This window comes from Polypterus senegalus, chromosome 2 (genome assembly GCF_016835505.1).
Source record: "Polypterus senegalus isolate Bchr_013 chromosome 2, ASM1683550v1, whole genome shotgun sequence".
NCBI classification, from domain to species: domain Eukaryota; kingdom Metazoa; phylum Chordata; class Cladistia; order Polypteriformes; family Polypteridae; genus Polypterus; species Polypterus senegalus.
This window is the reverse complement of record NC_053155.1, coordinates 162,528,536-162,541,957: the sequence shown is the minus strand read 5'-3', so window position 1 is coordinate 162,541,957 and position 13,422 is coordinate 162,528,536. Positions and strand designations below refer to the sequence as shown.

Genomic DNA, 13,422 nt, shown 5'->3' with positions numbered 1-13,422 from the left:
AGCAGCCTTCTAAAAACAAAAATAACTAGAGTTTTCACAGTGTTGCTCTACTGTGTCCAGGCATTTATACCTTGCTAGTAGTTTCAGAATTGCACACAGTACTATTAAGATAGCACTACCCACTACCATAGCAGAGTACTACGAAAGCAGTTTTAAAAATGTATATTAAATTAACAGATGAAAAACCTACATGATGGTAGGCCAGGTGTTTCAAAAGCAGATGGATTTGATGGAACAACTGTCAATTGCATTTTGTTCTTAAATTCGGTTTATTCTTTAAGGCAAAGTACTGTACACATTTACAGATATAACAAGGTTCCAATAAAAGACAAGCCACTATACAATCTCACCTGCAAATAAGCATATGAATGAGATTACAGGTCATGGCAAAGTAGACTCATATACACATCAACACTCACTTGCTCTTCCTGTATAGAGTTTAAAATTAACGTAATGCACATGCAGTTTGGGATATACGAGGAAACCATAGAACACTCGCATAAATATAAGAACATGGAGAGAACCCATAGTATGAGTGGTAATGTTTCTTGGTTTATGCAAGTTTCTTACCATTAATACATAATTTGTTAAATTATTATTATGATTATTAACTTATGTTGTTAAATTAATTTTTTAATACTTGTAATTCATATTCTGCTCACTTGCTGTATCTTGTTGGCTTCTCTCATTACTGCACCATTCCTTAAAAATGTTTTGATCATGATCACAACTGAAAGAGACAGATACCTAAGAAACAAGTTTTTTTTCAGCACAATTAAAGTCATATTCAGCCTGGAGTATTTGATCCTGATAGCATTGTACAGTAAACATTTATCTTGCTAGATCAAAGTGTTTCTTCTTTCAAGGTAATATAGCTTTAATCAGACTAATGTAATAACATTTAAGTTGTCTTAGATGCCAGCCACATACTAGTATGCTCTGTGAGCTCCCAGAAGCTTTTATGACTTCCTTTCTTGTAATAACATAGCTCTTTAAAAGCACAAGAAGATGTGTTTGTAATAAGATAGATAGATAGATAGATAGATAGATACTTTATTAATCCCAAGGGGAAATTCACATAATCCAGCAGCAGTATACTGATACAAAGAAACAATATTAAATTAAATAGTAATAAAAATGAAAAAAAAATTAAAATAAAATTAATGTTCGCATTTACTCCCCCGGGTGGAATTGAAGAGTCGCATAGTGTGGGGGAGGAACGATCTCCTCAGTCTGTCAGTGGAGCAGGACAGTGATAAAAGTCTGTCACTGAAGCTACTCCTCTGTCTGGAGATGACACTGTTAAGTGGATGCAGTGGATTATTCATGATTGACAGGAGTTTGCTTAGTTACCTACCTATTAAAATACATTTTTTTCTGTTTGATGAATGGTTTACTCTTTTGTTCCTGTAGATCAGGGGTCCTCAATCACAGTCCTGGAGGGCCGCAGTGGCTGCAGGTTTTTGCTCCAACCCAGTTGCTTAATAAGAAGCACTTATTTCTCAAATAACACTTCTGCTTCACTTTAGTTGTGTTGCTCGTTAAGATTTTGAACCCTTATTTCTTATTTTAGTCTTGAACAACTGTATTCTTGGTTTTTAATTGCTCCTAATTAGCATTAACATACAAATGACAAAAGAGACCAGCATTTCTCCATATAGCTTGTTACCATTTACACCTGTGTGCATTTATCATGCACTGTTGGGTTTAATTAAATACTTGGAAGGAAAGTGAACAGAAAAAAGTGAAAGACTGAGGATTACTCATCCATTTTAGCCTTCAAATCATTTGGATGATATCCTTAGAAAGGGGAATAAAATCTAGGCCATGAGAATTACCTGAAATAGCAGAGTTAAAGCACTAACAAGCCATGAAATTAAATTATTGGCAAGAATTGCTTTCTAATTAAGCAACCAGGTTAAAACAAAAACCTGCAGCCACTGCGGCCCTCCAGGACTGTGATTAAAGACCCCTGCTGTAGATTATTCCCTTGTTATGAAGTGTGAACATTAGAACAATCTAGACTAGAACAGGCTACTCAGCCCAACAAAGCTCACCAGCCCTGTCCACTTAATTCTTCTAAAAATGATCAAGTCTAGTTTTGACAGTCTTTAAAGTCTTACTGTGTACCATGCTACTTGATAGCTTATTCCAAGCGTCTATAGTTTTCTGTGTAAAGAAAAACCTCCTAATGTTTGTGTGAAATTTACCCTTGGGTTTCCAGCTACATCCCTGTGTTCTTGATGAACTCATTTTAAAATAGCAGTCTTGGTTCACTGTCACCTCTTAATCTTCTTTTGCTTAGACTGATAAAGGCTCTGCTCTTTTAGTCTTTTCTCATAATTCCTCCCCTATAGCTGTGGAATGAGCTTAGTTGCTGTTCTCTAGACCTTTTTGTAGCACAGCTGTGTCCTTTTTGTAGACTGGAGACCAAAACTGAACAAAGTACTCTAGATGAGACCTCACTAGTGTATTATAAAGCTTGAGATATAACCTAACATTCAGTTTGCCTTCTTAATGGCTTCTGAACCCTGTCTGAAAGTTGATAGGATAGAGTCCACTATGACTCCTAAATCCTTCTCATAAGGTGTACTCTCAATTTTCACACCTCCCATTGTGTATTCAGACCTAACATTTTTCCAACATGTTATACCTTACATTTACTGACATAAAATGTCGACTGGTAAGTTGAGAGCTTTGCCTTACGGCTCAGCTCTTTTTTCTCCACGACAGACCGATGCAGAGCCCGCATCACTGCGGATGCCGCACTGATCCGCCTGTCAATCTCACGGTCCATTCTTCCCTCACTCGTGAACAAGACCCCGAGATACTTGAACTCCTCCACTTGGGGCAGGATCTCTCCCCCAACCCTGAGAGGGCACTCCACCCTTTTCTGGCTGAGGACCATGGTCTCGGATTTGGAGGTGCTGATTCTCATCCCAGCCGCTTCACACTCAGCTGCGAACCGATCCAGAGAGAGCTGAAGATCACGGCCTGATGAAGCAAACAGGACAACATCATCTGCAAAAAGCAGTGACCCAATCCTGAGTCCACCAAACTGGACCCCTTCAACACCCTGGCTGCGCCTAGAAATTCTGTCCATAAAAGTTATGAACAGAATCGGTGACAAAGGGCAGCCCTGGCGGAGTCCAACTCTCACTGGAAACGGGCTCGACTTACTGCCGCAATGCGGACCAAGCTCTGACACTGGTTGTACAGGGACCGAACAGCTCTTATCAGGGGGTCCGGTACCCCATACTCCCGGAGCACCCCCACAGGATTCCCGAGGGACACGGTCAATGCCTTTTCCAAGTCCACAAAACACATGTAGACTGGTTGGGCAAACTCCCATGCACCCTCCAGGACTCTGCTAAGGGTGTAGAGCTGGTCCACTGTTCCGCGACCAGGGACGAAAACCACACTGTTCCTCCTGAATCCGAGGTTCAACTATCCGACGGACCCTCCTCTCCAGAACCCCCGAATAGACTTTTCCAGGAAGGCTGAGGAGTGTGATCCCTCCGGTCCCTCTTTTTAAAGAGGGGGACCACCACCCCGGTCTGCCAATCCAGAGGCACTGTCCCAATGTCCATGCGATGTTGCAGAGGCGTGTCAACCAAGACAGTCCTACAACATCCAGAGCCTTAAGGAACTCGGGGATCTCATCCACCCCGGGGCCCTGCCACCAAGGATGTTTTGACCACCTCGGTGACTTCAGTCCCAGAGATGGGAGAGCCCACCTCAGAGTCCCCAGGCTCTGCTTCCTCATTGGAAGGCATGTTAGTGGGATTGAGGAGGTCTTGAAGTACTCCTCCCACCGACCCTAGCGTCGAAGTGAGGTCAGCAGCGCACCATCCCCACCATATACGGTGTTGACACTGCACTGCTTCCCCCTCCTGAGACGCCGGACGGTGGACCAGAATCTCCTCGGCCGTCCAAAGTCGTTCTCCATGGCCTCTCCAAACTCCTCCCATGCCCGAAGTTTTGCCTCAGCAACAACCGAAGCCGCATTCGCTTGGCCTGCCGGTACCTATCAGCTGCCTCCAGAGACCCACAGGACAAAAAGTCCTATAGGACTCCTTCTTCAGCTTGACGGCATCCCTCACGCGGTGTCCACCAACAGATTCGGGGATTGCCGCCACGACAGGCACCGACCACCTTTCGGCCACAGCTCTGGTCAGCCGCCTCAACAATAGAGGCACGGAACATGGCCCATTGGACTCAATGTCCCCACCTCCCTCGGGACGTGGTTGAAGTTCTGCGGAGGTGGGAGTTGAAGCTACTTCTGACAGGGGACTCTGCCAGCCGTTCCCAGCAGACCCTCACAACACGTTTGGGCCTACCAGGTCTGACCGGCATCTTCCCCCACCATCGAAGCCAACTCACCACCAGGTGGTGATCAGTTGACAGCTCCACCCCTCTCTTCACCCGAGTGTCCAAGACATATGGCTGCAAGTCCGACGACACGACCACAAAGTCGATCATGACCTGAGGCCTAGGGTGTCCTGGTGCCAAGTGCACATATGAACACCCTTATGCTTGAACATGGTGTTCGTTATGGACAATCCGTGACGAGCACAAAAGTCCAATAACAAAACACTGCTGGGGTTTAGATTGGGGGGCCATTCCTCCCAATCACGCCCTTCCAGGTCTCACTGTCATTGCCCACGTGAGCATTGAATTCTCCCAGCAAACGAGGGAATCCCAGAAGGTATGCCCTCTAGCACCCCCTCCAGAGACTCCAAAAAGGGTGGATACTCCAAACTGCTGTTCGGCGCATATGCACAAACAGTCAGGACCCTTAAGAAGGCGGAGGGAGACCAACCTCTCATCCACCGGGGTAAACCCCAAAGCACAGGCTCCAAGTCGGGGGGCAATAAGTATGCCCACACCTGCTCGGCGCCTCTCACCGGGGGCAACTCCAGAGTGGTAGAGAGTCCAGCCCCTCTCAAGGAGATTGGTTCCAGAGTCCAAGCTGTGCGTCGAGGTGAGTCTGACTATATCTAGCCGAACCTCTCACCTCGCACTAGCTCAGGCTCCTTCCCCTTCAGAGAGGTGACATTCCACGTCCCAAGAGCCAGTTTCTGTAGCCGAGGATCAGACCACCAAGGTCTCCGCCTTCGCCACCACCCAACTCACACTGCACCCAACCTCCTTGGCCCCTCCCATAGGTGGTGAGTCCATGGAAGGAGGACCCACGTTACCTCTTCGGGCTGTGCCCGGCCAAGCCCCATGGGTGCAAGCCCGGCCACCAGGCGCTCGCCATCAAGCCCCACCTCCAGGCCTGGCTCCAGAGGGAGAGCCACGGTGACCCACGTCCGGGCAAGGGAAAACGTTGTCCACAGTTTTTATTCTTCATCGGAGGTTTGTTGAACACCTATTCTTAAAAGCCTGAACTATTCCTTTAACCTCACAAGAGGACAACTTGTTTTGCAAACACAGCTTTTCTGCTTTGTTAGAATACATTTAAAAGTGCTCAAATTAGTCTATTTTACTGTTCTGTAAATTCAATATGCAGTCATCCTACTTAAAACACATAATGCATATCATAATACATTTTAGCTATGAAATGTGACCTTTGTGTGACAGATCACTTCATCTTTCTGTGTCAGCCATTATTTAAAATAGTTACTTATTAATGTTAAGTGAAAAAGCAGTATTTATTGCTTTAAAAAATATGTGGGTAAGATCAAAAAACTCAGTGTTTGGGTATCATCTTCTGTTTACATTGGTTTTAGCATCCCTCTTAAGTATATGTAATTATCCATGTATTCGCTTTCCAAATCTGCTTATACATATTTTATATTTATACATTGTTTTGGGGTTTTAAAGAACATTGTACAAGATAAAAATTAACCATGGCCTGACTATACTAATTTAGAGAACCAGATTTGCTTAAAAATTACTAATTTTAAAGATGCAAGTCAACATAATCTGCATATTGTTTATTTTTGAAGGAATCCAGAATAGCCGGAAAAATCCAACCAATCATTTACAGAAGATGTAGAGTTCACATGCAGCACATGGTACCAGGCCTTAACACTAGAATTCCTTAAGCCTACGAAAAAACTTGTAATACCGGCCCACCTTAAATCCCTTTGCACCTCTACCCTCAGTATATTTTGTTTTATAAATGTGTTGATCAGTACAAGCAGCAAGCAGCCTGCTGGCCCATCCCACAACCTTGACGGAGCTCAGCTCACGGGCAAAGAGTTCTCCCAGCTCAAGCCAAGGCTCCTTTTCTGTGTGTGATGTGTCTGGAGTTGTATAGGACAGTACAGTGTATTGTTATTTGGAAAACATGCATTTCATGTGTGTTCAGTGTCTACAAAGACTTGGGTAAGTATAGGATGAAATAAAATGCAAGAAATGTTGAACACATACCTAAAGCAGAAACTTTTTCCATATTATTTTAATAATTGAAGAGAAGTGTATAATGTTGTGAGTACTTTAGTCCAACTATCAAGTAATAAACACATGCGCTTTTATATTCGATTTACATGTTGCTGTCATTGAGACTCAATCTCAAATGTCAGTCAACAGGGAATTTACACGTATTCTTGAATGGTGCAGAGGCAAGAACTTCTGACAGGTTCGATACAGAGCCCTCCGTGTTCAGTATCATGTACCATAATGCAAAGTACAGGCAAGATCAAAAAATCAAAGGCTTCTTTTTGGGGCATACACTGTCAGCACAGTGCTCTCAGATCTAAATACTAGTCTGGCGCATTTGGTTATAAGGCAGCAGTTCTTACCTCTGCACCATTCAATAATATGTGTAAATTCCCTGTCGACTGACATTTGAGGTTGAGATTGAGCTTGACAGCCATATGTAAATCAAATGCATTTTTTTTTCTTTGGTTATTTTCTTGAATAAACGTACATGTGTTTATTTGATATTTGGACTAAATCTTTACACACTATACACTTCTCGTCATTATTAGTATAACGTAGAAAAAGTTTCTGCTTTAGGTATGTATGTGTTCAGTATTTCTTGTATTTCTCACATATGCTTTCATCCTACACTTACCCAGATCTTTGTAGACATGGAATACACATGAAATGCATAAATGATATAGTGTATTATTTACCCTGTACAACTCCAGGCATATCACACACAGATAAGGAGCCTTGGCTTGAGCTGGGAGAACTTTTTGCCCGTGAGCTGAGTTTCATCAAGGCGAGGGATGGTACAGCAGGGTGCTTGCTGCTTGTGCTAATCGACGGATTTACAAAACAAAAGACGAGGTTGGTAAGAGGTGTGAAGGGATTTAAGGTGCGCCGGGATTACAAGGTTTTTTTGTAGGCTTCAGGAATTTTAGTCTTAAAACTTGAACTTTATACTTTAGAGCTGTGTAACAATGAGGTTAACCAAAGTATCACTTTGCTGACTTTAAATCTATCATCAAATAACATTGTCAGCATACAGGATTAGTACAATTACTGTGAAACACTAAATAGTCTAGTTATACACACTCAATCAGCTATAGTAGTTGAGTTGTAGGAACTAATGATATAGGAATGACATACACAAATTCAGCAGTTGCTTCATTACTACTAAGGTCACTGGTATTTTTCCCTTACAGTTGTATTCCTGTTCCACATAATTTTAGCACCATTTAATTGACATTTTGAACATAATGCCAGTTTTTGAAGTCAATGACTGTACAATCTCTGTGTTCTGAACAATAACACCATCATGTAATCATGTGATTTTTACTCTTTCATTTTGTTATTTTTATCTTTGCAATGGTTGTAATTATTTTGTTCTAAACTATTAATGGATCACAACATTTTGCTTGGTCCTGTACTATTGACAGACCTCCTATAAAATTATTAAATGTTCTGTCATCTAGATTGTTCTAATCATCTCTCATTATCTGAAATAAACATCTGTTACTGAGGAAATAACAAGAAACTTCTCTTAATGTTTATTTTTCAAATTATTTCAAAGATCTTTGTCAGGTATTTGTTTAAAAAATAATCCATTTATTTTTTTGTTGTTTTAGTTACTTTGCCTACTGGATGCTTTTAAAAACGGAATCCGACAAAAGAACTCCTGTGTGCCATTTTCCCTGGCAGTTTACATTGCCAAAAGTGCCCAGCAAATTTTTAAGCCAGGTGATGTATATTTTAGTCATTGTTTGAATACATACTTTATATAGAAGTTTATTTAACATTATCCTTTATTTCTTTCATTTAAGGTGAATACATGTATCTTGTAATCAACAAATTTCTGCTATCTCATCAATACCTTGATATTAAAAAAGTCCCTGGATTTTTTAAGATGTTTTACAACTCTGATTTAGAGGTAGGAGGTTTAATATCCTAAACATATTTTTTGCAAATTTTTTGGTATGGCATCTATGATACAAAATATTCTATTGAGTTTCTTTCATTGGACATAGGGTTAGTTATAGATTTTAATTACTGTAAAAATTAAGCTAAACTTACTGACTGGTAACTTGCTTTATGCTATTGTTTTTCTTTTTAATACCTGGTTTCCTTTTTGTCATTATAAGACTATTGGGACATATTTGACATACATAGAGTAACTTTATTATTTAGTATAGAAACTCTTTTCTAAGCACATGCCAGCTCTTTCCTTATACACACCCTTATATAAATTATTAAAGACAATCCTTAAATAAAATCATCCATATGAGAAAATAACATATAGTATATAGTGTAATAAATAAGAATGCATGTTTTTTAATGTTTGCATATTTTAACTGTAGGCATCAGTAATATATTTATTTTTGTAATTTTTAAAGAATGCAGTAAGAGATGTATCATAAAGTTTCACCTTACCTAACATCGTAGCATTAGTGCATGGAAAAAATCTACATAGTGCCAAGCAATAAGATGAAATTGTAGGACTGAGGACTGTTTCAGCATGCCATGTAGATACAGTATATGATCTAGTCATACAGAAGTAAATTGGAGAAAAACATCTTATTGAGGGCATGTAGGAATATTACATATTTTCAAAGGCAAGGAATGAATGGTCAGAGTATAAATTCATAGCCATAATAGTCTGGGGGGGATAAGATTGCCTCATCACTTGGACAAAAAAAAAAAGAATACATTTCATTATCATAAGCTTAACACTAGAACTCCTGAAGCCTATGAAAATATTAATAATGCCAGACCACCTTAAATTCCCTTGCACCTCCTCATCAGCGTCTTTGTTTTGCAAATGTGTCAGTCAACACAAGCAGCAAGCACCCTGCTCATTCATTCCCCACTAAGGCAGTCTCTTTATCTGGGTATGAGGTGTTTGAAATTGTATAGGGTAAATGATGCATTTGTTATTTGGAATACTACATACATTTTTTGTGTATTCTGTGTCTACAATGATCTATGTAAATGTAGGGTGACAGGAAATGCAAGGCAAGAAATGTTAAACACATAACTAAACAGAAACTTTTTCATGTTATAGTAATAATGACAATATGTGAAGACTGAAGTCCAAATAACAATAAACGCTTTCATAAAAGGTATAACAAAACAAGTGCGCCTTTATTCAAGAATATAACCAAAGAAAAGGAAGCCTTTGCCAACTTCAACAGCCATAGGACGATGCCAAGGAGAATGCTGATGCTCTGTTTTCTCATTACTCTACTCCTGGATCAGCTTGTCTCAGATATGAGTTTCTGTGAAAAACTGAGACCAGGTCTCCTTTTTGCTTACAGGCAAACTATTTATTTTTAATACTCTGTACAGGTATTCAGAAAAGATAGATAAAACTTTCTCTTCACTCTGACACAGGAAGCATAGCAGTCCCAACTTAAAACGGTGAGCACATTCTCTTAGGCAACCATCTCTGTAAGCCTAAATACTTTTAAAGGCTTCAACCGTTATCAGAACTTGTAGGTCTTACAGATGGCAAGACTGTTTGCAGCTGATCCAATGTGAGTTTATTTGTTTTGTTTCATTTTGCAGAAATTTTGCAAAAGCTTCCTTGTGTGGTGCTTATTTTCTAGTGTCATATTATCTACCCATTCTTTTCGGGCTAACAAGTTGAATAACTCGCCCTCCTGGTCACAATGTAAAATAAACAATTTATTTATATATACTAGCAAAATACCGGTGCTTCGCAGCGGAGAAGTAGTGTGTTAAAGAAGTAATGAAAAATAAAAGGAAACATTTTAAAAATAATGTAACATGATTGTCAATGTAATTGTTTTGTCACTGTTATGAGTGTTGCTGTAATAAATATATATATAGTGAATAAGGCACTATATAAAGCGCCCGACCCGGCACAGATTCACACTGAGGCACGTGTAAATTGAACTGAAATCTTTTTATTTTCTCTTCACCTGTGTCCCACAGGCCCAACACAGTCCCAAACACTTAAACAGTTTAAACACTCTTCCCCTGTGGGGCACGTCTTCCCTGTGAACCCCACAGGTATAACACAGTCCCCAAAGCACCTTACTTTAAACACAGCAATCCTTCCACTGTCACCACCACTCCTCTCAGGCAACCTCGTCCTCTTCCTCCCGATTCTGGCCCAGAGAGGTGGTTGCTGGCTCCTTTTATGGCCCTCCCGAGAGTGCTCCTGTTGCTTGCTCACCTGTTCCCAATTGCACTTCCGTGTGGGGCCAATGATTAAACCAGCTGGGCTTAATTATCTCTGCCTTGCCCCTTGGTGGCCATCCCTGGTCTCCATTTCCCATGAAACCCTGCGAGAAACTGAGGCAGGGTCGTCCCAAACGGGCATATATATATATATATATATAGTAATCCCTCCTCGATCGCAGGGGTTGCGTTCCAGAACCCCCCGCGATAGATGAAAATCTGCGAAGTAGAAACCATATGTTTGTATAGTTATTTTTATATATTTTAAGCCCTTATAAACTCTCCCACACTATTAACATTATTAGAGCCCTCTAGACATGAAATAACACCCTTTAGTCAAAAGTTTAAACTGTGCTCCATGACAAGACAGAGATGACAGTTCTTTCTCACAATTAAAAGAATGCAAATAGATCATCTTCTCTTCAGGAGCAGAGAATTTCAGAGAGAGAGAGAGAGCTCGCAAAGAAAAGCAAACAATCAAAAAGTCAATACGTGTGCTTTTAAGTTTGCCGCGGCATTTTTTAGAGGACCGTCAGTAAATTCCAAGCAAACAGCCTCTGTGCAAACAGCCCCTCTGCTCACATCTCCTCGTCAGGCGCAGAGAACGTCAGAGAGAGAGAGCGAGATTAAAGCAAACCATCAAAAAATCAATAAGTGTGTTTTTGGAAGCACCGCGATAAAGCAGCATTTCTTAGAGGTGCGTCCGTATCCACTAGGCAAACAGCACCTCTGCTCACAGCCCCTCCGGCAGGCGCAGAGAGTGTCAGAGAGGGTGAGATAGAGGCAGAGACAAACAAACAATCGAGCACCGCGCGGGAAACATATCTTATAGCATTGAGGAGTTTTATTTAATATGTAATGCGTGCTCTGATTGGGTAGCTTCTAAGCCATCTGCCAATAGCGTCCCTTGTATGAAATCAACTGGGCAAACAAACTGCGGAAGCGTGTAGCATAAATTAAAAGACCCATTGTCCGCAGAAATCTGCGAACCAGCGAAAAATCCGTGATATATATTTAGATGTGCTTACATTTAAAATCTGCGATAGAGTGAAGCCGCTTGAAAGTCGAAGCGCGATATAGCGAGGGATTACTGTATATAAATATATATATATAATATAAACTGCTCAAAAAAATTAAAGGAACACTTTGAAAACACATCAGATCTCAATGGGAAAAAGAAATCCTCCTGGATATCTATACTGATATAGACTGGGTAATGTGTTAGGAACGAAAGGATGCCACATCGTTTGATGGAAATGAAAATGATCAACCTACAGAGCCCTGAATTCAAAGACACCCCAAAAATCAGAGTGAAAAAATTATGTGGCAGGCTAGTCCATTTTGCCAAAATTTAATTGCAGCAACTCAAAATTGTACGCAGCACTTTGTATGGCCCCTGTGTTCTTGTATACATGCCTGACAACATCGGTGCATGCTTCTAATGAGATGACAGATGGTGTTGTGGGGGATCTCCTCCCAGATCTGGACCAGGGCATCACTGAGCTCCTGGACAGTCTGAGGTGCAACCTGGTGGCATTGGATGGACCAAAACATAATGTCCCAGAGGTGTTCTATTGGATTTAGGTCAGGAAAGTGTGTTGACCAGTCAATGGTATCAATTCCTTCATCCTCCAGGAACTGCCTGCATACTCTCACCACATGAGGCCAGGAATTGTCGTGCACCAGGAGCCACTGTACCAGCATAGGGTCTGACAATGGGTCCAAGGATTTCATCCTGATACCTAATGGCAGCCAAGGTGCCTTTGTCAAGCCTGTAGCAGTCTGTGTGACCCTCCATGGATATGCCTCCCCAGACAATCATTAACCCACCACCAAACTGCTCATGCTGAATGATGTTACAGGCAGCATAATGTTCTCCATGGCTTCTCAGACCCTTTCACTTCTGTCACGTGCTCAGGGTGAACCTGCTCTCATCTGTAAAAAGCACAGGGCACCAGTGGTGCATCTGCCAATTCTGGTATTCTATGGCGAATGCCAATCGAGCTGCATGCTGCTGGGCAGTGAGCTCAGGGCCCATTAGAGGACATGGGGCTCTTGGGTCACCCTCATGAAGTCTTTTTGGTTGTTTGGTCAGAGACATTCACACCAGTGGCCTGCTGGATGTCATTTTGTAGGGCTCTGGCAGTGCTCATCCTGTTCCTCCTTGCCCAAAGGAGCAGATACTGGTCCTGCTGATGGGTTATGGACCTTCTATGGCCCTCTCCAGCTCTCCTAGAGTAACTGCTTGTCTCCTAGAATCTCCTTCATGCCCTTGAGACTGTGCAGGGAGACACAGCAAACCTTCTGGCAATGACACGTATTGATGTGCCATCCTGGAGAAGTTGGACTACCTGTGCAACCTCTGTAGGGTCCAGGTATAGCCTCATGCTACCAGTAGTGACACTGACTGTAGCCAAATGCAAAACTAGTGAAGAAACAGTCAGAAAAGATGAGGAGGGAAAAATGTCAGTGGCCTCCACCTGTTAAACCATTCCTGTTTTGGGGGTCATCTCATTGTTGCCCCTCTAGTGCATCTGTTGTTAATTTCATTAATACCACAGCAGCTGAAACTGATTAACAACCCCCTCTGCTACTTAACTGACCAGATTAATATCCCATAAGTTTCATTGACTTTATGCTATACTCTGATTACAAAGTGTTCCTTTAATTGTTTTGAGCAGTATATATATATATACACACACACACACATATATATATATATATATATATATATATATATATATATATATATATATACACATACAGTGGGTACGGAAAGTATTCAGACCCCCTTCAATTTTTTACTCTTTGTTATATTGCAGCCATTTGCTAAAATCATTT

General features: G+C 41.3%; 1 protein-coding gene across 1 annotated transcript in view; it reads left to right on the top strand.

The window, feature by feature from the left end:
- urb1 (URB1 ribosome biogenesis homolog) overlaps positions 1-13,422 on the top strand; it is a 323,342-nt gene that overhangs the window by 275,487 nt on the left and 34,433 nt on the right. The window contains exons 32-33 of the mRNA XM_039744916.1: positions 8,007-8,118; positions 8,202-8,308. Coding sequence (XP_039600850.1) covers positions 8,007-8,118; positions 8,202-8,308 — 219 coding nt within the window. The remainder of the gene's footprint in view (positions 1-8,006; positions 8,119-8,201; positions 8,309-13,422) is intronic.